The following is a 25,578-nucleotide window of genomic DNA, read 5'->3' as shown; positions in this document are numbered from 1 at the left end:
ATCAATCTCATTCATGCATTCTGCTCATCACCTCAAACCCACTTACTCTTCCTCTCACTCTTCTCACTCACATGTTCCTCTCCCATACATCTCCAATCTCTTTCTATATATCTATTCTCTCTTCAGTTAGTGTGTTTATTTACTTCTCTTTTATCTATTCAATATTTTCAGCTTTCTTCTCTTCCCTTCCCTCTTCTCAAAGTATCACATGTTCAAATTACCTCTCCATAGCTTTCATTTTAAACTTTCATCTCTAACTTTACATTCACAAACACGCCACTTTCATTGTCTTCTTTGTTATTATACACAGGCGTCCATCTTCTCTCCCCTAAAGAGGAATGGCCACACACTGATACAGTTCCGGCTTATCCTTCATTAGCTTTTCTTTAACTGAGCCTCTCCACGCTTGGCAGTGGAGTAACGAGTAACGACACACGCAGGCATTCCTCACAGCACAAGACAACCAGACATTATTAGTTCTAGACTTAAAAAAAAAAAATCTTGTAATCTTTTTTGTCTATTATATCAATGTTGTATATTGAATGGTCTCCCTTCCCTACTTTCTTCTTTGACTATGAAACTGTGGATAGGATGGGCAGGCTAAGGAAAGCTAACCGGAGAGAGGAAGAGGGAGAAATGCCTGTATTCTGAAACGCTTTACTCTCTCACCATCACTGCTTTCCAAAGGCTCCAGTTGAACATACTCGTGTTTTTAAGAGTATTTTTATAGTTCTGGTGATAGATTGGCAATATTTCTAGTTTACTTAAAGGAGAAACTGTCTTGAAAACCTGGCTAGTTCTCTCTGTGGCCTTGGAACATTGTCACAGTGAGAGCAAGGCGTTTCTGAAGACGAGCGAAAGACGGATAGAGGAAGGAGGAAGCGCGAGGAAGAAGGGAAGAGGCGAGCCTGTCATGCATAACAAGACCAAACTTTCGCTATGGAGGGCTGCGGTGAATGGCGATAAGCGCGTCCGTTACCTTCGCTGGCCACGGCTACATCTCCCTTCATTGAGCCAAACCCAAGAATTAAGACTAGCCAGGCCACACAAGGCTCACCTTAGCTCAGTGTACAGTGGCGGTGTATTCAAGAGCCTAATCTGTCTCGTTCACCCGCTCCGAATTTCCGAAGCTCCATGGAATACTGAGGCGATGCAGACGTGTGTGTATGTGTGTGTGTTTGTGTGTGGCTGTCCTGATGGCACCAGGTGAGAGAAAGTGAGAGGGAAAGTACGTATATATACACCTGGTCAGCCCAATGGGTCTCGACACATCTATATACAACAGCCAACCGCTAGTGTCTGCTACTCGGCCATACGGTAATAACCCCTACTACTATTATACCACTACTACCACCACAATCTATTACCATTTCTACAGCCACCACCATCACCACTATTCTCCATCACCCTATATTCACATCCATCTCGATGAAACACTCACAAACATCACCAATACACCCAAAACACATCTAACACACCCTATACACCCCAAAACACACGGGGAAAGCACCAAAAACAAGCCCAATACACATAACACCAAAAACACCTTGTATTTTTCACACAGAAGACCTGGAGGAGCTGAATACACCCAAAACACATCTGAAACATACCCAAATAGACCCAAACACGCTTAAAACATCAGATACACCGTAAAAAACACAGGAAAAGCAACCAAAACACGCCCAATACAGCAATAATATCAACTCAATTTTCTACATAAGACCCGGGAGAACAAAATACATCTAAAATACATGTAAAACACCCCCAAGTAAGCCCAAAACACGCTTAGTACACCGATTCACAAAAAAAAAAAAAAAACACGTGAAAAGCACCCAAAACACGCCCAATACATATTATACTAATAACACCTTCAATCTTTCACAGAAAACCACCTTGGAGAACTGAAGCATGCGCCACCTCACACTCCTGACATTAGCGGTGTGTGTGACTCTCTCCCTTGCTAGACCGCCGCAGAGATTCACGCGGCGGGACAGAGACGGGAGAGTTCTATTTATTGCCTTCCCTGATTCTGCAGGAAACATGTATGGGCAAGGAGATGCAGCGCATGGAGAGGATGCAGGACATGGAGACGATGGAGAAAATGAGCATGCAGCAGGGAATGGAGGGGGATATAATGAACATGGAAATACGGAATCGGGGCATGGGGAAAATAACGGAATGTCGACAACTGAAACTGTTTGTAGAGCTGTATTCTGCGAAACGAAAATAGGGCGCTAGTGGAGGTATTGTTGTTATTGTTATGTTGGTGATTGGTTGTAACACGTACGTAAACAACGGTAACGACATTGGATTAGTGCAAGAGTGTTGATTGTTGTTATGGTTATTGTTGCTTTGTTATAACACATACAAACTGCACCTTAGCTTTATATACTTGTTATCTCATTCTTAGTGTCAGTATGAGTGTCTTGAGTTATTGATGTTTTCCTTTCTTTATCTTCAATTTGCACTTGTATTATGGATATCTATGTCTTTTTTTTCGGGAGTTGAATAAACAGTTACATTTTTCTTCTTTTTTTTTCTAATCATTTCTGCTTTGAATCGAAATCCTTGTTAATTATTATATTATCTTCCATTCTTCATTTTTTCTTCTTCGTGTATCTTTTTATGTAAGAGGAGTACGCACGCACACGCACACGCAGACACACACACACACACACACACACAAATGGGCAAGCCTCTTAATGTGTAGCCCCTGTTCACCTAACAGTAAATAGGTACGGGATGTAACTCGAGGGGTTGTGGCCTCGCTTTCCCGGTGTGTGGAGTGTGTTGTGGTCTCAGTACTACCCGAAGATCGGTCTATGAGCTCTGAACTCGCTCCGTAATGGGGAAGACTGCCTGGGTGACCAGCAGACGACCGAGGTGAATTACACACACACACACACACACACACACACACACACACACACACAGAGACACACACAGAGAGAGAGAGAGAGAGAGAGAGAGAGAGAGAGAGAGAGAGAGAGAGAGAGAGAGAGAGAGAGAGAGAGAAAGGGCTGGATAAGAGAGTATATATAGAGGATCATGGTTGGCCCTTCATACACCAGCTATGTAAAGAGGACTGTCGCTGTGGGCGGTGTGTATGGAGACTCGTCAGTTACTGCAGCGTTATTTGAGGCACTTCAAGGGTAATTTATCTATTTTCCTAGTTGATTCTGGGTTTCTTTCACATTTGAGAGTGGAAACATGCAGAAGTTTGCCTAAATATTGATGTCTAGAGGGAGGGAGTAAAGGAGGCAGGGAAATGCTCGTCTCGGTTCTCACATTCTTATTTTGAAGATCCCGAGAAGAAAGAAGCCCAAACTGGAATGCACCGCCAATTCTGACCTGTCATTTATTTTAACTAATAGCCAAAATATGATGAGATTTACAGGAATCAGTAATAAAATAGAAAGCTGCAAAACACAACCCGTAATATTTACAACTAGATATTACGAACTATAGGAGTGTGTGTGTGTGTGTGTGTGTGTGTGTGTGTGTGTGTGTGTGTGTGTGTGTGTGTGTGTGTGTGTGTGTGTGTGTCCCTCAGTCCCGGCTCCCTCCGTTCAAGGACTTTCACACACGCTTCTGTCTTGTGACCCTCTTAGTAAACAGAATAGTGGAAAGCGTCGCGTCTCACTGACAGGGAAGATTCATTCGTGTAATGCCCAATTCACTTTCTTATTACACGGAATAACAAACAGTGGAGAGCAGTGGCAGTGAATGGGAGGGACTAACGGCTCATACAGCAGGTGCCTCGCAAGATTACGTTTAATGGATCGCCACACCATAATAAATAAATAAATATATAGATAGATAAATATATGAATGAATAAATGAATGAATAAGTTAATGAATAGATATATGAGATAAATAAAAATAAGTAATGTGTGTGTGTGTGTGTGTGTGTGTGTGTGTGTGTGTGTGTGTGTGTGTGTGTGTGTGTGTGTGTGTATCCTCCAGTCTAAGCTCAGTTTTCATTTTTTTCCTTTTTTTTCTATGTAGGAAAACAAGAGAGAGAGAGAGAGAGAGAGAGAGAGAGAGAGAGAGAGAGAGAGAGAGAGAGAGAGAGAGAGAGAGAGAGAGAAAGAGAGAGAGACAGAAACAGAGAGACGTGAGAGGCAAACACAAGGCAGGAACATACACAAACTTTCCATTAACACAAGTTAGGAATGACAAATAAAGAAAGACAAGATACCAAACCTTCTCAACACAAAACCACGATAAGGCAACACAACACCACTACACCACTCAACACCGTACACCAGCACACTAGTGACACGCGTCCCGATACACCACCACGAACTTTCTCTGCAGTGTTGAAGAGGTAACAGAAACACCGTATTTAGTAGTACAAGTGTTGCTTTGCGTTGTGCGGCGTAGCGGACACGGAAGAGGCGGGAAAGTAGGTTCGTGTATATATAGTTGATCCCAGTTCATCCCTCGCCATACCTGACCGCTCCCCCACCACACTACCACCACAGTACCACATCGCCACGAGAGGGTAAAGGTAATGCTTGAATATCCCCCATTACCACACTTTCGTTTGTACGAGTACGCCTTGCTCTCTCACCACATCAATTTTCCAAGGGCACAGAAACGACTAGCCGGGTTTTAAGACAGTTTCTCTTTATGATACACTAGAATTTTTGTCTACCTATCACCAGAGCCATAAGAATACCCCTGAAAAAGCGAGTATCTTCAACTAAAGTTTTTGGACAGTGGTGATGGTGAGAGATCAAGGTGTTTCAGAGTACAGGCCTTTGTTTTGCTATATCCACTACCTCACTCCCTGTTTTTTTTTTCCTTACCACTACTACTACGACACTATTCCCTTGTTGTCTGCCTCTATCACACTGTTTCCTTATCACTACTACTACTACTACTACTACTACTACTACTATTATTTCAAATCCAATGCCTTCCGATCTCCTTAAATCTAACTTTTCTCGACTTTGAACCCATTATTTCTTGTGGTGTTTTGATTATATTGATCTCCTGAGCCTTCCTTTCTCTCGCAGGTCTCAGCCACCAACCATGCGGCACCTCGTGTTTCTGATCTTGTTGTGTGTGTGTGTTGCCCTCGCCGCCGCCCGTCCTTCGCCCCAAATAATTGTCGTTCTTCCGAGTGCAATACCAATACCCAACATCAGCGAACTCATTAGAATGCTCAAGCTAACGGCCACGACAGAGGCGCCCTAAGGAGTGTTGGCCTGAGAAGTGACACGAAGCGAAATAGATCACAAGAAAATGATAATATAATCAACGTGGCTTGGCTGGTCTACGTGTTTTGAACTGTTGATACTTATTACCTCAAGCTTTATCTCTTTGTTATTTGCAGAGGAAGGAAAAAAAAAAAAAACGTTCTCGTATTCTGAAACGTTTGATTCTTCCCTTAGGTTTATTTCAAAGGTCGTAGAGTCATATATAGTCAATGTGGCTTGGCTGTTCTACGTGTTATGTGTTGTTGATGCTAATTACCTCAAGCTTTACTTCTCTGTTATTTTCTACTGTTTTTACGAATCAAAATATGACAACTTGATGTATCCCTTAAGTATTCTTTCTAACCCTTTTTCTCTTTTTTTTTTGTACAATATGGGTTTTTTTTTTCGTGAATTTGCAGGCTAAAGGAGGAATTCTGGGTACATTCTTTCTAAAAACCCTTGGACACTAATGGCAACATGGCACTGGCTATTTATGGGCCACTCTACACCACTTCACTGACCACAAGCACAACACACACTAAAAGTAATAGATTAACGTGTCTTTGCTGTCAGTGGCGGCTCTCCGTGCTACACTCTCACTGCACCGTCTGACATAGCTGAAGGAGACACGCCAGCAAAGGGTTAATGGTGCCACGTCAATTAGTAGTTAATTCTGATCAAGAAAAAGAGATATGATAAAGATGAAATAAACGCGAATAACTGTATTTCATTCTTCTGTTTTGTTTTACCTGGTTTAGCTTCCTTTTTTGTACTTCTCAATTCTTCTTCTCTTCCTCCGCTTCTTCCTTCTTCTGTTACTCCTCCTCCTTCTTCTCCTGTTTCTCTTCCTCTTCCTCATATACCACTATATTTCCTCCTATTCCACAATGCAAAAAAGAAGAAGAAAGAAAAAAGATCACACCTCCCCAATGCACGGTAACACAAGACAAAAACTTAAGTGAACATCAATTTAATACAGACTCATACACAGACACGGACACATAACATACAAACTGGTAGACACACACGAGTACGAAACAAGAGACAATAATTCGTCCAAGCTGCCTTCGGGTCTTCACGCAGGAAGGGCCGAGGCAGGTTAAGACATTGCGGTGTCCTAAGCAAAAGAGAACGTACGTAGTGGCTTCTTGTGTTGGCCTTCAGCGTTGAGTCAGAGCGGTACAGAGGGAGCTGGACTGTCAGACTCGGGACTCAAGTGTAGGAGTAATGAAGTCTTCGGAACTTGCTTGTTTTGGCTGTCGCGTTCATCTATACTCCACATCTCCATTGCAACAGCTCACTTTACTTTTAAGCAAGAGAGGAGAACTGACCAAGGGCAACAAAAACAAAGAAAAAAGGTGCACTCAGTCACGTCAAGACGGTAAGAAGTGCACGGGTGGAAACATATCGGTCACTAACAGTTGTAGGGATGCGAGTGTACAGAAAAGGATGGAATGAGGGTACGATGCTAAAAGAAACACAAGAAAACACAAGAACACAAGTACGTGACACAATACGGGAAGCTTCAAGAAGTTCATCAGGCAGATAAGTGGCAGTGCCCTTTCCTTTAACATAGAGAAGGGCCGCTGACTTATTTGTTCTGAGGTAATACCACTTGTATTTGAGGTTTTGAACGGGGGGGAAGAGGATATTTAGGATATCGTCTAAATTAGCGATTGGAGGTTGGATATTGACAATCGGTAACACAGGCAAAATGAAGCGTCCATCTCTGTCTTGAGGTATGGGAGAGGCGAATCCCGCGGCGACCAGGCACAGTACCGCCACTAGTACTGCTATTCCCTTCATGTCTTTTAGTGAGTGCTGACGGCGGGCTGAGAAACCTAGGATGGGAGCAGCAGGAGCAGGAGGAGCAGATGAAGCAGGAGGAGTAGGAGGAGAAGTAGCAGAAAGGACAAGCAGAGAGGAAGGAGGAGAAAGGCAAGATGACAATAATTCCTTGACGTAATGTGTGGCATGTTTAAATGTTATCATATCGTCAACATTTGTCAAACACTGAAATAAAACACGCGTTTATCATAATGAGACTCATAGGGCACCGGATGACACATACATACATACACACACACACACACACACACACACACACACTCTCTCTCTCTCTCTCTCTCTCTCTCTCTCTCTGGTAGGGCAAATTATGACAGTTTCCCGCGAGGTGGTTGGCAAGGCGAAGAGTTGTATTACAGAGAAGTATTATTTGACGAGGTTTGTTGTTCAGAGACACAAGACAACTCTGCGCTTACCGGCAAGAGGCAGTCCTTAGAGGAGCTGAAGTGAGGCAGAGCAGTGCAAGGCTGGTACTTGTGTCTGGCCGTCACTCTGCCTTGCTATATATGTGTACGCTAAGTGATTGTATTGTCACCGATTGAAAGGAGTAAGGTTCAAGGACATGCAGCCTTTCGTATCTTCAGTAGACTGGCTATCGCTGACCTTTCTATCTGACAATACGAGAATGCTGGAGTGGTTTTGGAGTGGATTACGTGGGCCATGACGTTAATTAGCGCGTACAGGTGTGAGTTGGTTGGGTTACGTAAGGGAAAGACTTTGGAGTATTTCAGCAGCAACGGTATTATCTGCGCAATGATTTCTATTTTCGGTAGATTCCTTTCCCTTCGTCCCCTTCGTCTGCTTATCCTTATTCCACCCTCGTTCGACCCTAAACCAAAGTACATTCCCTATTTCACCCACTCCCTCAGCCCTCCCAGCACCCCAAGACCCCAATTTCTCCTCTCACCGCCGTCCTGCCGCCTCCATATCGGACCCATGTCCCGTAAAAGCCTCCGTCAGATGCAGTCACTCTTGCTCTCTCCTGTCCGCCGTTCGAGGACTTTCACTCACATCCTCCTTGTGATTCTCTGTGAGTTGTACCTTAATACTTTTACTCGCCACTACTCAATTGCGTATGGGCCCCTCGCTGTACGCAAAAAAAAAAAAAAAAAGAAAAGAAAAACATAGACTAGAATAATATTAACGCTGGAGAGAGGACTGTGAACGAGAAGTGCAGGTCTGACTATAAAGTAGCCAATAGGGAACTTTTGAAAGATTTGATGTATAATACGGACACAAAATTAGACTTGAACAATATATAAACTGGAGGAGAAATTACCGAGAGAATGCGAAGTATACAGATCTGAACACTCTGTCACCACATGGGGAAAGAAAAGCATTCCAAAACTGCCAAGACAGTGAGAGAGGCAGTCACTGAATAGTTTCGTTCAGTTAGAGTTGTGCTTGTTACGCGTCCTCCCTCACCCCTACCCCACACCTGTTGACAGCAAGTTGCAAGCCACAGCAAGCGCGCATCAGATGCGAGGTGAAAAAATCTTGTTAAAAAGAATCTCATAGTTCTTTTATGTGAGAGAGTTTGAACAATCTGCTTCTATCGTCATGTTTAGGAGCGGCGGGTGCTAAAAGATAACCAGTTTTCATAAAGGTCGTTCTTCCTGCTAATCTTAACTCGTGGATGTGGTGGAGCAAAGCAATACAGATGCACCACAACGCTTACACTATGATGTTAGATAACCTGAATGAGCCTTTTTACTTCCCTTTCATCAGAACAAAATACCACAAGACAACAAGGGAAGCTGCAAGAAGCCACCAAAGCTACACGAGGCAGTCTGTGTATGAACTGTACCTGCTATTACTACTACCATCCTCACTCATTAATTTGTCTGTTCTATTCAAGGTGTAAAGGAGTTATAACAAAGGGGACATGAGCAAAGTTCTAAGGATTACGAGCTACGATAGAACTAGAAATAATGGGCTTAAGCTTAAGAAATTCAGGTTTAGGAAAGAAATAAGAAGGAACTGATTCTCTGACGGAATGGTTGATGAATGAATGGAACGGACTCAGTGGTCATGTTGTTAGTGCTGAGTCAATAAGGAGCTTTAACGCCTTCAGTACCATGACGCGTTTCCATATCTATTCTGCTTACTATCTGGCGTTTTTTTTAAAGCTTCAGAAACTCATGTAGGGATTAAATTAGTGAAGACTGGTCATTAATCATCTGACCTCTACAGACCCTTCCTAATGTCAGTAAAGCCGTCTAACTGTATCCAAAACTTATGGCAAAAATGAGTCACAGTACTGAAAGGGTTAAAAGACGATTAGACAAATTTATGGATGGGGATGATAGATGGAATAAAGTAGCTTTGCTCATACAGGGACTGCCACGTGTAGCCTGACAGCCTCTAGCAGCTTCCTTCATTTTCTTATGTTTCTTATGTTTGAAGCTTCCTGATGTCTATAGCCTCGGCCGACGACCCCTTGCGTCATAAAACGAGGCAGACGCCAGACTGATCAGTATTGTTAATCAGCGTGCGTGCTCCTGTTCTTGCGTCAGCCAATTTGGAAAGTAAAACAAAGCATCTAATCTGCACACCAAGACGAGGAGGTGAATGTGTGAATGTGTCAGTGCATCGCTACCGCAGGAGAGAAGGAGGCAGCTAAGATGGAAGTGCTGGTGTCTATGTGTGTGTGAAGGTAAGTATAGGGTGTATGTATAGTATGGTTAGGGTACATTCATACGACCTTATTCCCATTGTGTAGTAAGGTCACCCACTCGAATTAACTTCTTCTATGTGTCTCTATTTACAGCGTCCTCTATCTACCTCCACCTACCACACACTCACACACTCACTCATTCCTCACACTCCTGGCGCTGTCATCATAGTTTCTCTAAATAGTACAATGTAAACAAACATCTGAAGAACAAAATAAATAAGTTAACAAAGATTAGTGTCAAAGTTATCCTGGACTCATTCGTCACAAAGGTAATCTAGTGTTATGCTGCCTCACATTCACCCTAGGCCGGCGATTTTATAAAGCTTCAGAAACTCAAGTGGGAATTAGAATAGTGAAGACTCAGGCCATCAATCTTCTGCTCTCCAAAGACCCTTTCTGAAACTGTCGAACCATATCTCAAAAACATGGTAAAAATGTGTCCCAGTACTCACTCTGCCTCCTCATCCTTAGCACTATCCCGCCTGTCCTTTGCCACTGCCCGGAATTTGCTTTCTTTTTGCCCTCACTTGCCTTCACCTTTCCTGCATTTCTTCTTCATTTCACTCTTAGCTATTCTCTTACTTCCTTCCCTTTACCGTCCTTTCCTTACTATGAATCTTCCCTCAATCTTTCTTACCTAATCCTTTACTATTCTCTCTCCTTTCACTGTTCCTTTAACATTTACTTCCCTTCATTCCCCGCAAAGGCTGACCACACGACCATCAACGGAGGGTGTGGGAGGCGGACATCACAAAGGCTCGCTCGCTCTATTACACTGTTCCTAATTCATCCACACGTAAGTGGCAAAGTGAAGGTAAGAGGAAGGAGAGGAAGGGAAGGGCAGTAGGAAGGGAGCAGACAGGTCCGTCAAGCATAACAAGACTAAACTTTCGCTGTGGGCGCTGTGATGCATGATGATAAGTGAGCCGTTGTTGTTAGTGGCTCCGCGGAACACCGATATGACGTGTGTGTGTGTGTGTGTGTGTGTGTGTGTCCTGATGGTACAAGGCGAGGGAAAGCGAGAGGGAAAGTACGTATATATACACCTGCTCAGCTTCGTAGGGAGAGATAAACCTGTACGCCGCGTCCTAATAGTACATCACGCCGTCACCTCAAGCCAAACGGTAACGCCACCCACACACACACACACACACACACACACACACACACACACACACACACACACACACACACACACACACAATGGTCCTCTTCCCTAGTTATCACAATTCTCAGCAAGCCTCTTCAAAACAGCCTCTCGAGCACACACGTAGGCCCTGGTGACTAGTGACTGCAATGGTGACAGGCAAGGGATGGTGACAGGTCGCTCCCTTTCTCCGCCACGTAACACTTTCGTTAGCCAGACAACCCAGACGTGCCAGGGTCAATGGACGAAAGTACATGGGCGTGTCCTGTACTTATCCCTCACTCCATAATACTAAGCCAAAGCAGTGGATAATGACCCACATTCAGAAACGCTTTGCTCTCTCGCCACGACAATTTTCCAAGGCCACAATGATGATTAGCTGGGTTTTCAAGAGCATTTCTCCAGTTAACCCCTTCAGTACCATGACACGTTTCTATATTCATTCTGCTTGCTATTCGGTGATCTGATACAGCTTCAGAAACTCAAGGGGGAGGGGATTAAAAAAAATGAAGACTGTGGCCATTAATCTTCTGACCTCCATAGACCCTTCCTAATGTAGAATAAAATGGCCTAATCATACACAAACCTGAAAGGAAAAATGTGTCCCAATACAGAAGAGGTTGATAATGATGAAATCTTGTCACTCTGCCTCTAGAGCCATAAAAACACCTTAAAAACTCGTGTAAACTTAGATAGGTCCTTTTTGAATAGTGGAGATGAAGTACAGAAGTGTTTGAGAATACTACCCTAAAAGACGACCAGAGCAACGAAAACATTAAGGAGTCGACATTTCTAACGTACCTTTGTCTCCCTCCAGCAGACAAAAGCAACAGTCCGTCCTAACCATGCGGAACCTCGTGCTTCTGACCTTCATGTGTGTGTGTATGGCCGCCACCCTCGCCATGCCAGCGGCCAGGCCCCCCACTGGCGATAGAGACGGAAGGATAATTCTCGTCTTCCCAGATTCACTCGGCGGGCAGGATCTTCACGAGCACGGAGAAGAGGAAGGAGGTGAAGGAGAAGGTGAAGCAGAAAATGCGGAAGAAGAAAATCCAGAAAAATGTTTTTTCATCCTTTGCATTACGAACGTTAATAATTGATTGTATGAATATTCCACAATCCCTTTTGCTGTTGCTGTTGTTGTTACTGTTATTCGTGACGCTGTTGTTGTTGTTGCTGCTGCTGCTGCTGGTGGTAGTGGTGGTGCTGGTTGTAATATTTTTGTTACTGGCGGAGTAACAGTGACTCTGCTCGATGTCAATACCTCATTTTTGTTGTTCTGTTTTGTACCTGCATTAAAATGTTATGTCTCTATTTCATATTTACTTTATTATATTATTTCCTATCGATTGTCAGAGAGAGAGAGAGAGAGAGAGAGAGAGAGAGAGAGAGAGAGAGAGAGAGAGAGAGAGAGAGAGAGAGAGAGAGAGAGAGAGAGAGAGAGAGAGAGAGAGAGAGAGAGGATATTTTCAGCACTGACTTCACAATTCTAAGCAATTAAACTATCACATTTATCAAGTAGCCAATGTCTTTTTTCCATTATTTGGTTTCCTCATCGAGCACACACACACACACACACACACACACACACACACACACACACACACACACACACACACACACACACACACACAGACGCACACCTTTGTTTACCCTTAAATCATCTTGCCTGAGTGACCTTCAAACCAGGATCTTATTCTTCCCTGACCTCCTCCTCCTCCTCCTCCTCCTCCTCCTCCTCCTCATTCTCCATATCCTCCTTCTTTCCTCCTCCTCCTCCTCCTCCTCCTCCTCCATTTCTTCCGTCTTCTTCTTCCTCCTCCTCTTCCTCCTCCTCTTCCTCCTCCTCTTCCTCCTCCTCCTCTTCTTTCTATCTTAGTTATATCCTCTCTATACATCGTTCATTTCTTCCTTCTCCTTGTTCTACTAGTAATTTTCTGAATAGTGCTCCTCCTCCTCCTCGTCTTCCTCCTCCTTTTCCTCATCAACATCTACATCCACATTCTGCTCCTCCACCTCCTCCTCTTCCCACTCTTATATCACTCTCCACTACTCTCTACACCTTTCTGTCCATTCACAATTCACTGCGAGTCAAAGCCAGACGCCTTATTTGCTGCTCATTCTCTTACAATCTACCCTTCATATAGGTAGACTGAGAAATAGATACAAGCTTTAGGATACTCTAGCATACAGCTCTATCTATCGGCTCTATAAGGAGACTGGTGACTAAGTGGGCCTTTTTTTCTTTATATTTTTGTTGTCCTTGGCCAGTTCTTCTTACATAAAAAAAGGTTGATAGAGAATTGCATGGATAGAGGAGAGATAGACAGATAGATGGTTAGGTAGATAGATTACCACGCTGCCACATTACCACAGTCCACCAATCGCTGTTCTTCTTTGGCACTTTTACTTCTGGATAGGTGAATAGATTGTGAGTAGATGAATCTCTCTCTCTCTCTCTCTCTCTCTCTCTCTCTCTCTCTCTCTCTCTCTCTCTCTCTCTCTCTCTCTCTCTCTCTCTCTCTCTCCCCGTTCACTTTAACTTGGCGGGACGTGTGAAGCTGTGAAGATGGGCAAAAGACAGGAGCCTCAGGGAGGAGATGATCACTCTCCTCCTCCTCCTCCTCCTCCTCCTCCTCCTCCTCCTCCTCCTCCTCCTCCTCCTCCTCCTCCTCCTCTTCCTCCTCCTCCTCCTCCTCCTTCTCTATTCCTTTCCTCTCCTTCCAAGGCCGTCTAGTTCTCTCTCTCTCTCTCTCTCTCTCTCTCTCTCTCTCTCTCTCTCTCTCTCTCTCTCTATGTGAATTCTAAAGGGATATATATTTCAACTGATCAACATTTATTTGTGCGTGCGTGAGTCTGTTGGTTATTAGTCCCTCCCATATTCTTATTACGCGCGCGGACACACACACACACACACACACACACACACACACACACACACACACACACACACACACACACACACAACTGGTTACTGAGAAAGAATATTGTTGCTGAATTTTCAAGGTTTTTTCTGCATCCTTCTCTTCTTTCTTTCTCCTCTTCCTCCTCCTCCTCCTCCTCTTCCTTCTTCTCCTCCACCTCCTCCTCCTTCTGTTCCATCTGCTCTTCGTCTTCATTATGGCAGCCTGACTTGCATGAGAGCTGGGAGACATGTGTGGTGTTCATGGTATTGCTTTTGGTGTTGTGTGTGTTGTGCAGTGTTCCCGTCAAGCCAGCGTGGTGTGGTGTGTGGTGGTGGTGTGGGGTGTTTGCTATAGTGCTTCGTTCGTGTTGCTGTGAAAATTTGCTTCTACAAGTGTCTTTTTGTGAGTTTCCTTGTCGCAGAGTTCTCAGGATAGACTGTGAATTTGAAGGACACTGTGCACGTTATCTCCAGTGAAAGCTGACTCTTATAATAATGTTTATTGAGTTTCCCTAAATATTTCTGTCCTCCAAACGTCCATATCTTTGCACAAGTTAAGATGAAACATTAGTGGAATATTTTCTCTCCTCTCTGACTGAATAATTAATAAGCTTGGAAAGGAAAAGTAGGATGAGGTAAGAGATGGAGGAGGAGGAGGAGGAGGAGGAAGAGGAGGAGGAGGAGGAGGAGGAAAAGAAGGTAATTTTTAGGATGTAGTAACAAGGATCATACTAATGTTTCTTACAGTCATTTTTCTTTTCCTCCTTTCTCCTTTCCTTCATCATCCTTTCCTCACACTCTTCTCTTTACTTTTCCTCTTTCTACCTTGAAGAAAAAATATCATCGTATTTCTTTTTTTTTTCCACTATTTGTCTGTCGATTGTTCTTTCTCCTTCCTTTTCGTCTCCTTCTCTCTCTCTCTCTCTCTCTCTCTCTCTCTCTCTCTCTCTCTCTCTCTCTCTCTCTCAGTCTTAGGGGAGGGACTGCCAAATTTCATACGAAGGAACACAAGGGAAGAACAAACACCAGCAGATCTGTTGTCCCTCACGAGATTGCAATAAGATAGGCTGTTTAGCATGAAGGTGTGTGTGTGTGTGTGTGTGTGTGTGTGTGTGTAAGTGCGTTCTTGACGTGTAGATCAAACTGATAAAAACGCATGTCTGAATCACTACCTCCTCCTTCTCCTCCTCCTCTTGTTCCTGTCCTTCTTCTTCCTCCTCCTCCTCCTTCTCCTCCTCCTCCTCCTCCTCGTTCTTCTCCTCCTTTTCCTCCTTCTCCTCCTGTTCATTTTCTTCTTCCTCTCCTTCTCCTCCTTCTCCTTCTCTTCTTCCTCCTCCTCCTCCTCCTCCATCACCTACCCTTCCATCCGCTCATCCCAACACGAGGCAACACAAACAGGTAATAACAACAACATATATTAAAAACAAATCCGATGAAACGAGAATACTGCAATCCTAACACATCAAGACATCAATAAAGGTCAAACTCAGCGGAAAAGGCACCGCAATCAAATAGGTAGGTAGGTAAGTTTATTAGCCACACACACAGCAAACTATTTTCTTACTTAATTTCCACCGGCAGTTCATTTTACACAGAGCTCCAACCCAGACTCTGCTGAGGCAACACACACTAATGCCAAACCATTCCCAAGTTAGCAAGAGGCATTCATAAACATTTGCTCTCTAACCACAACTGTTCTCAGAGGCCACAGAGAGGTAAGCCAAGATCCAAAGAGTGCTTCTTCTGTTTATATTGTAGAAATCTTGCTATTTTGCCACTAGAACAGTAAAAAAGAAAAAAAAAAACATTCCTAACCCTTTCAGTACTGAGCCCATTTTTACCTTGAGTTTTGGGTATGATTAGACGATTTTATTGGCGTTACTAAACCTCTATGGAGGTCGAAAGATTAATAGCCTGTGTCTTTACTATTTTATTCCCCACATAAGTTTCTGAAGGTGAATAAAATCAGCAAATAGTAACCAGAATGAATACGAAAACGCATCAAGGTACTGAAGGGGTTAAAGACCAGTGTCACTTCATCTAGAGCCAGAAGTGTTTGAGAACGTTGTGAGTTAATACTCTTCAATCTCACAGGCGATGACTGGGAAGACACCATTGGCGTCTGTGCTATAGAGATAGAAGCGCTGGTGGTCTCGGTAAGGGGCAAGAAAACCGTAAGTCTCGTTAGCATTGTCTTCGGGAGCAGTTGGGTACCATCTGAGGGAAATGGGTGAATGGGAATGATTGAATGACTCACTCCTTCATTGTCTGGAGGAGGAGGAGGATCTAGTATTGTGTGTGTGTGTGTGTGTGTGTGTGTGTGTGTGTGTGTGTGTGTGTGTGTGTGTGTGTGTGTGTGTGTGTGTGTGTGTGTGTGTGTGTGTGTGTGTGTGTGTGTGTGTGTGTACAGACTGTTATGGTGTAGTGTAATTAAATGCATATACTGAAATACATTGAAAAAGACATATATATTTCTGCAGTCATCCTCGGGGAAACAGTGTGAGAGAGTCCGTGAAGGCATGACATTAGTGACTCGGCTGCAGCTCATGACAAACATTGCAGTGACTACATCAGTCTGCAGTCAGGTGAGGGATGGATCTTGAAACATACATGACATAATGCAAGGATTACCACAGCATGGTCGAGGAATCTGAGTGAACAACTTAACTCTGAATTCTCCGCTGGCAATGAAAGCAAAAATGCAAACTAATACATGAACAACAAAGTGCTGGAAATAGGATCAATAACTTATCAAAGGGATTCGAATCCTGTCCACGGTCCGAGTGTAGGTTGGGCTTCCTCACTCGGGGCAACGGTTTCCTAGCGAGTGGACTTTGAGATAGGAGGTACCCCAAAAAATATCCCCTTTAGCCCATAAATTCCCGAGAAAAGCCCACATGGTATAAATAAATAAAAAGGAATCTAACCCAACAACATACTACAACATATTACAACACTACAACATACTACAACATTCTTTTTATATAAGAGGGGAAAGTTGACCAAGGGCAACATAAAATAGAAAAAAGGCCCACTTAGATGCCAATTCCCTTGCAGGTCCGAGAGTTAGCCAGAATAAAAGGGATAAGTGTCTTGAAACTTTCCTGCCAACACAAAGGAAAAATAACTCACATGTTAGAATTGATGGGCAGCTCAGCATCGTTCAGCCAGCTCCAGCTTGACCCAGTCTTCCTCGCACCAACCCAGTGAGCGTAAGAGGACCAGTCTGCAAGGAGGCGACAGGGCGGGTTAGTTATGGGCCAATATTCTGTAACACTTCCGCGCCGCACCTTTACTATTTTCAAAGGGCTCTAACTGAAGTGACACGGATTTTTAAAGGTGTTTCTGTGATTCTAGTGACATGTTAAAAAGTTTCCTGCATTATCAACGGGACAAATACTCTTAAGAACTCGGCTAATCGTCTCTATAGTCTTTGAAAATGGTCACAGTATAAGAGAGGGAAGCGTTTCTGCAAATGGCGCTTAGTTTGTTTACTCTATAGTGGCTCCAGGGTCTGGTCCGGGGAATACGTGGTTGTCACATCTCTGAACCGTAAGCAAGAGAAACAAGTATCATTCACATCAAATCCATGACACCAATAAGCTACAGTATGTTTTAAACCCAAGAACCACTTTAGAGTAGATAGGATACAGTTCACCAAGGGACCACACATAGATGCACCTTTTCCTCTTCCTTCCTGCTTTTCCTCTCACGGTCAAGTTCAAATCATTCTTTTAAGTTCTGAGTGAGTGGTGATGTTTGCTGAGCCATATTGTTGTCTGAGAAATTAATTTGTTGGAGTTGGGTTGTTCAAAAGTAGTATATCTCTTTAATCCCCACTCTCTCTCTCTCTCTCTCTCTCTCTCTCTCTCTCTCTCTCTCTCTCTCTCTCTCTCTCTCTTACGCAATGATGTAGACTATTTATATGTTTGTTGTTGTTGTTGCTGGTGAAATTGTCTTTATTATATATTCTGTGCAAAGCGTAACGTTCTGTGTGTTGCATTGTCTATTGCTACTGTTGTCGTTGTTGTGGTTGTCAGTGGCGGCACTCACCCCCTGGCAGGTTGTAGACATGGGCCGCGAACTGCTCCAGCTTGGTGGGTGTGTCAAGGGAGATCATCTGACCACCTTCCTTCACGCATATCTCATTGGATTTCTCCCAGTTCTGGCGATTGTCCCCTGTCTCCACCATGTTGATCAGCTTCACACAGGCGCCGTACGGGAGCAGCTGGTTACTGGGGCACGCGGCTCCTGCAAAGGCAAGGGAGGAAAGCACGTAAGAGGAGAGGGAGAGTTAGATATGGTAAAGGTAGAGTATGGAAGATAAGTACGAGTAGGAATAGGTGTGTGTGTGTGTGTGTGTGTGTGTGTGTGTGTGTGTGTGTGTGTGTGTGTGTGTGTGTGTGTGTGTGTGTCCATACATCAAACATAGCGAGAAGACATTTTGTGCATTATCCAGATTACTATTTGAGTGTTATGACAAAAAAAAAAAAAAAAAAAATACTCGCATATTTAAACTACAAAAGAACTACTATCTCTACTACTACTACTACTACAATTACTACCGTACTACTATTATTACTACTACTACTACTACTACTACTACTACTACTACTACTACTACTACTACTACTACTACTACTACTACAACAACTACTACTACTACTACTACTACTACTACTACTACTACTACTACTACTACTACAACACCTGCCAGTGCTGTGTGTGTCTATACCCACCCACACTGCCAGCCAGCGCCACCACCACCACCACCACTACCAGCAGGAGCACAGATCGCTTGTCCATTGTCGATACACCGGCAGGAGTGACACGCCATCCCCGCGCCGCCCGTCTATATACCCAGGGCGCCCACCAAACCTGTCCTCACGCCCCCATCTCCTCCACGCCTCGCTTTATTTTCCTTGTTTTTTGTGTTCTTTCTTAACTGACTGACTTTCTCTCTTTCTCTCTCTCTCCATTAAGAAACCGGAATACACACACACACACACACACACACACACACACACACACACACACACACACACACACACAAGAGCAAAAACAATCACTGACGTACATTTCCTTGAACTTCACCATTGGGTAATAATAAAAATAAAATAAACAATACAAAAAAAAAAAAAAAAAAAAGCAAATGAGCAAAGCAACACGTGTCAGTTTACACTCGTTGCTTTCCTAGTCACCGCATTCTTCCCCAGGACATGAATATAAACTCTTTCCTGGTCCAGTTTTTATCCAGGTGGGGAGGAAATACGAGAGGTCACAAAGAACGGACAGAGAAAACCAAACCTGTTGCTGATTACCAGGTTAAAATTATTCGCGGTGAGTCATGCAGTAATCTTGAGTAAAAGTAAAAGAGGAAGAGGAAGAGGAAGACTAAGAGGAAGAAGAGGAGGAGGAGGAAGAGGAAGAGGTATACAAAGGGATACAAAGGAAGACAAACAGCAACAGATCCTGATGTCCATACCAGGATGTTTGTCGAGACTATTTTACTACCAATGATAGAGACAGGAGAGGAGAGCAGAAGGGAGGAGGAGGAGGAGGAGGAGGAGGAGGAGGAGGAGGAGGAGGAGGAGGAGGAGGAGGAGGAGGAGGAGGAGGAGGAGGAGGAAGAGGAGGAGGAGGAGAAGAAGGAGGAGGAGGAGGAGGGGAGAAGGAGGAGGAGGATCAGTAATCGGAGGAGGAGGAGGAGGAGGCGGAGGAGGAAGAGAAGATGCAGTAATCGAAGGAAGAGGAGTAGAATGGAGTGATGATGGCACAGGAGTATAAAGGCAAGTTTTTGTGGCTCCTGTGAGGTCGAGCTTGACGTAAAGCGGCTCTGAGAACGAGAGGAGGAGAAACATTAGGAGAGATCACTGGATTCATGAGAGGTGACACGTCTTCTCAGTGCAGAGCGTGAGACTTCTTTCTCAGGACACGTGAGCCTTAGGTGGGTGTTGGGAAATTGCCTGCTGCATTGACTCACGGAGGAGAAAAGAAAGCAAGGAGAAAGCTAACCTCTTCAGCACTGGGACGCATTTTTACTTTAAGTTTGGGTACAATCACATGATTTTTGAATGGGTGTTGAAAAATTGCTTGCATTGACTCACGGAAGAGAAAACAAAGCAGAGAGAAAGCTAACCTCTTCAGTGCTGGGACGCATTTCTACTTTAAGTTTGGGTACAATTTGATGATTTTATCTATATTAGGAAGAGTTTAATAAAAATAAATTGGTTCTAAAAGAGTGGTAGAGGAATGGAAAAGGTTATTAGTGTCGAGTCATTAGCGAAAGTAAAAAAGAAATATATATGAATAAAGAAGATACAAGGATGAATAAAGATGATACAAAATGAATGAAGATGATACAAGAATGAATAAAGATGCTACAAAAATGAATAAAGATGATACACGAAGGAATGAATATGACACAAGAATGAATAAAGATGACACATGGAGAAGAGGGAAGCATGTTTTGTGTACAGGGAGTGACTGGCTCGTGTCTGCATAGCGGCTTCGTCCTCCTTGCTTATCTTCTCATATAACGTTCTTGCTTTCTTACTAATCATTTACCGGTTCTGCTTTTACGAGAGCAAATAAGTATCGCTGCTGAAATTCCATGACGTACGGGAACACTGACCGGGAATTAATGCTTGCAAAAACACAAACCTCAGATGTCAGATTTCGCACTATTCCTAACTGTTTCTTTGTGGAATGTTACTTCAGGGGTAAGGTTGATCCGTTACCTCCTCCTTTCCTCCTCTCTTCCTTGTCTAGCCTCTCTTCAACTCTCATGTCTCTCTCTCTCTCTCTCTCTCTCTTCTCTCTCTCTCTCTCTCTCTCTCTCTCTGTTCCTCTCTCTCTCTCTCTCTCTCTCTCTCTCTCTCTCTCTCTCTCCTTGTCTCTGTAACTTAATTTCCTCCTTCCTCCTTTATCTCTTCTTCCTTCTTCTTCTCTATACTTATTTCTCTACCTCTCTCTCTTTTTTTCTCTCTCTCTCCTTTCCGTTCACATATTCACCACTTCTCTCCTGTTTCAATATGCACATTTTAGATCTAATTCTTCTTTTATTCTTTCCTTAGACAAATCAATGAGCCTGTTATCTTCTACATCATCATCTCTTATTATTATTTTTCCCTATACTCCTTCACTACACTCAAGAATACACACACACACACACACACACACACACACACACACACACCATCGACCAACAGATAGACACCTTCCAAAAACACAAGGCTACAATAAATCTTAACCTCTTCGGCACCAGGACGCGTTTTCATTTTCATTCTGCTTACTATTTGGTGATTTGATACAGCTTCAGAAACTAATGTGGGGGTTAAAAATAGTGAGGACTCTGGCAATTAATCTTCTTCCCTCCATAGACCATTCTTGATGTAAATAAAATCATGGTAAAATGTGTCCCAGTACTGAAAGGGTTAAGTCAAAATAAGTTGGAGTGAGATGAGTTGAATGTGATTTTCGAAGACATGACAGCACGGAAAAAAAAAAAGTGACGTAGTGATTTAAAGTTTCCAGTACGTGCAGCTTTTGTATATTATTTCCACTCAGTATAGTTGTCGAATAAGCATGCCATCTTGTTATTACGTGGCAGCTAAAGCGTTAAAGGAAGGTAAGCGAGACACAACTAACTTTGGAAACAGGTAAAAAAAAGTAACTAAAAGAGAGTTAGCATACGTGACTAGGGACAAATAACATGCCATTACTTAAGACAACTTTGAAGTATATTACAGCAAGACAAGCGTTAAAGGAAGGTAAGCGAGACACAACTAACTTTGGAAACAGATAACACTAGTGACAATAGGAGAGGTAGTGAGTTAGCACACGTGACTCGGAACAAACATGCCAATAAATAAGAAAACTTAAGTATATTATACAAGGCAAAGCGTTAAAGGAGGATGAACAAGACAACTGATTTTGGAAACAGATAACACTAGTGTCATTAGGGGACGTAGCAAGGTACCACACGTGACTCGGAACAAACAACATGCCAGTGACTAGGAAAACTTTGAATATTACACAAGACATTTTGCACAAGATTCCAAGAAGCTCTCATTACTGACGAAGGTGAAATCTGAACTGGACAAGGTGGAGCGCGAGAGCCGGTTCAGTTCGTATAAATGAGAGGGAGAGGCCGCAGGACCACTCACTCCAACCTGAGCAGCGGAGCAGAGCACATCCCCAGCAGGAGACAGAGTGTGGCACCATGGCGACTATGCGTGTGATGGCACTGATGGTTGTGCTGGTGGTGGTGGCACTCCCGACTGTCTTAGGCTTGTCTTTGTGTGAGTATTAGTCCAACATTCTCAGACCATTTTTTTTATTTATTTACTTATTCATTTGTTTATCTATTTATTTATTTATTTATTTATTACATTTATCTATTTTATTTTGTTATTTTTTTGTATGTGTGTGTTCTCTCTCAGTTTACCGTTTTCTCTCTATCTCCCTCTCACTGCTCCCCTCACCACTTCCCTGCATCCTACAGCCTGCACGGAGCCCTTCAAGGCTGTGGCCAACAAGTGGTGCGTGGCGGCCAACATCAGCGTGCCTGAGGTGGCGCACACGTGGCCTGGAGCGAGGAGCGCGTGTCAGAGAATAAAAGGAGACTTGATCATCCTGGAGGAGGACGACAAGATGCAAGCCATCACCGCCCACCTGCTCACTCAGTTTAGTGAAGGTGAGTATTGCGTCTGTCTGCCACTCTGCCACTCTGCCACTTTGCCGGTCTGCTGTGAGTGGTGTTGCTTCTTATGGCTAAGATATCTACCGCACTGTCTTCATAACCAGTTTTTCTTTTATTTATTATTTCTTTCGTTCTCTCGCATACCGACTTTAGTGGGTTACATTTCATTCCCTCCTCCCGCCCCCGCCTCATCCTTCGCCTTCCCCCAACAGGCAGAGAGTCGTATCCCTTCTGGGTGGGCGGCAGAGGAAATTTAGGCAAGTGGACGTGGGTGGACGGAAGCCCCATGAACCTCCAGTCCAACATGTGAGTGAATACACCACCTTTCTGGTTGTTGTTGTTATTCTTACTGCCAATACTGTTATTATTGATGAGACTACTACTATTACTACTACTATTACCACTACTACTACTACTACTACTACTACTACTACTACTACTACTACTACTACTACTACACAATAAATCCTTCTTAATCAACCTCCCTCCCTCGCCACTCGCGTCACCACTAGCATTGACTCTCTTCACTTCAACAGGTGGATTCCAGACAGCCCGTACGAAAAGTTAAACAATGGAGTCTCCCACACTCTGCTGATTCAGGCAGGACCCTGGAAAAGGCGGTACATGGAATCCATGCCCCCGGAAAGTAACTTCCCGGGCTACATTTGTGAGAAGTAGATAGATCAGCACGGAAAGATAGAAAATAAGGGTGAGGTTAGAGTAATAAGAAAACCATGTACTTGATTTGAATGGCAAGAAAAAAGAGGAGGATAAAAGTGAATCAAGATCGTTTGTGAGTTTGTGAGTATTAGATGAGTAAAGATATGGTGTAATTGTCAGGCTCTGGTGGTAGGATAGGCTGAGGGAAAACTTCGAAACCTGCTTGACTCTGAAAGGAGAATTAGATAGCTAAAGGAGGAAAGGAAGGAATACAAAAGAGAATTAAATAAAAGAAAAAGAAATGAGAAAACTTTATGTAATATGTTTAAGAAGTACACAGAAATATTACAGAGACAATATGCCTTTATTTATCACTGGTGTGTGTGTGTGTGTGTGTGTGTGTGTGTGTGTGTGTGTGTGTGTGTGTGTGTGTGTGTGTGTGTGTGTGTGTGTGTGTGTGTGTGTGTGTGTGTGTGTGTGTGTGTGTGTATTGTATATCTACATAAAAAAATAAAGAAAGAAGAGAAGAGAAACGAATACAGGAATACAGTGGGACCATGCACGCTTTGGGGTCCGAGAGGTTCTCAAACACAAGGGTTCCACTCCTGGCCACGGTCCGAGTGTTGGAAGGGCTTCCTTACTTGGGATAAAGGTTCCCTAACGGCTGGACTTTCGGACAGGAGATACCGCAAAAGTACCTCCTTTAGAGCATAAAATCTCATGAAAAGCCGGCATTGCATAAAAAAAAGCTGGAAAACATGTAGGCAGTGGTAGCCGGCAGGTCACACACGACCTACCGAATAGCGGGTGTCTACAGTGCATGGCAGAGTCCGACGAAAGAAAAATTACCCAGGTCAGGTGAGCCAGCCAGGTAAACAGAGTCTGGCACAACGGCAAGGGTAAGAATATTATTTGTGGCAGTTGTTGTTATTATTGTCATTTACATATTGATACTTGTCTCCACGGTAAAGGTGAAAACTCTGCCCCGAGTCTGATTAGCCAATAGCAAAACTGGTCATGGTTTTGGCCGTGTTATTCTGTTCAAGTGTGATTTTACATATATACGAGTATTATATGTGACTTTCAACCTTGTACGACAGAGATGATATTTTGGAAAGAAAGTAACAAACAAGGGTACAACATGTCCAGCAAAGAAAGTAGAGGAAGAAGAAGAATCTGAAGAGGGATCAGAGAGAGATTTGAGGTTCTGAGAAGTTCGACTCCAGGTGTAACCGCGGAGCGAGATGGGAGTTGTATTGCAGAATAAAAAAAAAATAAATAAATACATAAATAAATAAATAAAATAGAAAAAAAAAATGAAGGAGGAATAATGATGGGATATTTAGGTGTTATTTTAATATATATGTATGTGAATCATGTGTGTGTTAATTAGATCAATGTGACGCCGATACATATCACGTAGTATGGAGTATGAAGAGTGTAGATTGAGTGCATCACCATAACGTTGATATATTGCATGTGACATTTATATTGATTCTCACCTGAGTACATCGCAGTAACGCAGATGTCTTGCATATGAGATTTATTGATGAGTAAAATTAAGTTGCGTGGATAATTGTGTACCAAGTGTGAAGTAATTCTTATATAGAGATTATGGATGGAAGAGAGGAAGTTGTAACATTTGCCAGTGGAAAGGACAACTATAAGTATTGGTGACTCATTTTGCCAGCGACGTATCGAAAATCTTGTGTATTTATATCAGTCATCAAGTAAAATAAGAAAATTCGCTTCAATCTTCATAAAAAGTAGCCACAGAAACTATACGGCATTGAGCATCACCTCGGATCATGACGTGTGTGTGTGTGTGTGTGTGTGTGTGTGTGTGTGTGTGTGTGTGTGTGTGTGTGTGTGTGTGTGTGTGTGTGTGTGTGTGTGTGTGTGTGTGTGTGTGTGTGTGTCGCATTTACGTGGGAATCAAACCGATAAAAAGCGCAAGTCCAAACCACTTTGTCCTCTTCCACTTCACAGACACACCAAAAGTCAAACAAGAGGCAACACAAACAGATAGACAGTAACACTAACACCACCACCACCACCACCACCACCACCACCACCAACAACAACAACAACAACAACAGCAAAAACAACAACAACAAGAACAATGCCCCCCCCAAATTCCCCCCCCCAAAAAAAAACAAAGCAATGCAAAAACAAGAGATAAAACCATTCAAACGTCAGAGAACCAGTAAATGTTAAACTGACAAACACTACAGACAGTTATAGAGAAATGTTTATTGATTACACATAGCAACATTCTTTCCTCCTCTTACATGAGTCCCCGTCCCAAATACTGCAGAGACAACACAAACATCACATATACAAAAATTCCCAAGCAATCTAACAAGACGCGACTTCTGCCAGCATTCAGAACACATTGCTCTCTCACCACGACTATTTTCAAAGGCCACAGAG

The 25,578-nt window shown here is 43.3% G+C and overlaps 3 protein-coding genes and 3 long non-coding RNA genes across 6 annotated transcripts in view; 3 read left to right on the top strand and 3 right to left on the bottom strand.

The window, feature by feature from the left end:
* The first annotated feature begins 878 nt into the window (after positions 1–878).
* On the top strand, positions 879–2,526 carry LOC123503061. Its single transcript, XR_006674300.1, has 2 exons — positions 879–1,317; positions 1,885–2,526. It is a non-coding gene; the product is annotated as an uncharacterized LOC123503061 (long non-coding RNA).
* Positions 2,527–4,342: 1,816 nt separating this feature from the next.
* On the top strand, positions 4,343–5,549 carry LOC123503062. The gene is made up of 2 exons (XR_006674301.1): positions 4,343–4,513; positions 5,025–5,549. It is a non-coding gene; the product is annotated as an uncharacterized LOC123503062 (long non-coding RNA).
* Positions 5,550–6,161: 612 nt separating this feature from the next.
* LOC123503059 lies at positions 6,162–8,006 on the bottom strand. Its single transcript, XR_006674295.1, has 2 exons — positions 7,469–8,006; positions 6,162–7,048 (listed from the first exon to the last, which is right to left on the bottom strand). It is a non-coding gene; the product is annotated as an uncharacterized LOC123503059 (long non-coding RNA).
* A 7,177-nt stretch (positions 8,007–15,183) lies between these two features.
* On the bottom strand, positions 15,184–18,653 carry LOC123503051. Its single transcript, XM_045252458.1, has 4 exons — positions 18,521–18,653; positions 17,835–18,032; positions 16,914–17,007; positions 15,184–15,998 (listed from the first exon to the last, which is right to left on the bottom strand). Exons 1-4 carry the CDS (start codon positions 18,585–18,587, stop codon positions 15,854–15,856), a joined length of 504 nt encoding a protein of 167 aa, XP_045108393.1. The 5' UTR covers positions 18,588–18,653; the 3' UTR covers positions 15,184–15,853.
* A 3,271-nt stretch (positions 18,654–21,924) lies between these two features.
* Positions 21,925–23,502, top strand: LOC123503050. The gene is made up of 4 exons (XM_045252457.1): positions 21,925–22,084; positions 22,288–22,479; positions 22,698–22,791; positions 23,022–23,502. Exons 1-4 carry the CDS (start codon positions 22,006–22,008, stop codon positions 23,161–23,163), a joined length of 507 nt encoding a protein of 168 aa, XP_045108392.1. The 5' UTR covers positions 21,925–22,005; the 3' UTR covers positions 23,164–23,502.
* Positions 23,503–25,378: 1,876 nt separating this feature from the next.
* Positions 25,379–25,578, bottom strand: part of LOC123503052 (secretory phospholipase A2 receptor-like) — a 2,149-nt gene continuing 1,949 nt past the window's right edge. Inside the window, exon 4 of the mRNA XM_045252459.1 lies at positions 25,379–25,578. This exon is cut by the window's right edge and continues 267 nt beyond it. The gene's annotated coding sequence lies outside the window, so the exon portion shown is untranslated.

Source organism: Portunus trituberculatus, chromosome 13 (assembly GCF_017591435.1).
Source record: "Portunus trituberculatus isolate SZX2019 chromosome 13, ASM1759143v1, whole genome shotgun sequence".
Lineage (NCBI taxonomy): Eukaryota > Metazoa > Arthropoda > Malacostraca > Decapoda > Portunidae > Portunus > Portunus trituberculatus.
Note: the sequence above shows the minus strand (reverse complement) of the source record. Positions and strands in the feature narration are given on the sequence as shown.

Bases quoted from the DNA above. Each gene is read 5' to 3' on its own strand.
- LOC123503051 (XM_045252458.1), bottom strand. From the start codon at position 18,587: ATGGACAAGCGATCTGTGCTCCTGCTGGTAGTGGTGGTGGTGGTGGTG. The intron at 18,033-18,520 runs GTGGGTATAGAC...TTGCCTTTGCAG, and splicing joins GGCGCTGGCTGGCAGTGTGG to GAGCCGCGTGCCCCAGTAAC. The intron at 15,999-16,913 runs GTGAGTTATTTT...CATTTCCCTCAG, and splicing joins CTGCCCATCAATTCTAACAT to ATGGTACCCAACTGCTCCCG.
- LOC123503050 (XM_045252457.1), top strand. From the start codon at position 22,006: ATGGCGACTATGCGTGTGATGGCACTGATGGTTGTGCTGGTGGTGGTG. The intron at 22,085-22,287 runs GTGAGTATTAGT...TGCATCCTACAG, and splicing joins TGTCTTAGGCTTGTCTTTGT to CCTGCACGGAGCCCTTCAAG. The intron at 22,480-22,697 runs GTGAGTATTGCG...TTCCCCCAACAG, and splicing joins GCTCACTCAGTTTAGTGAAG to GCAGAGAGTCGTATCCCTTC.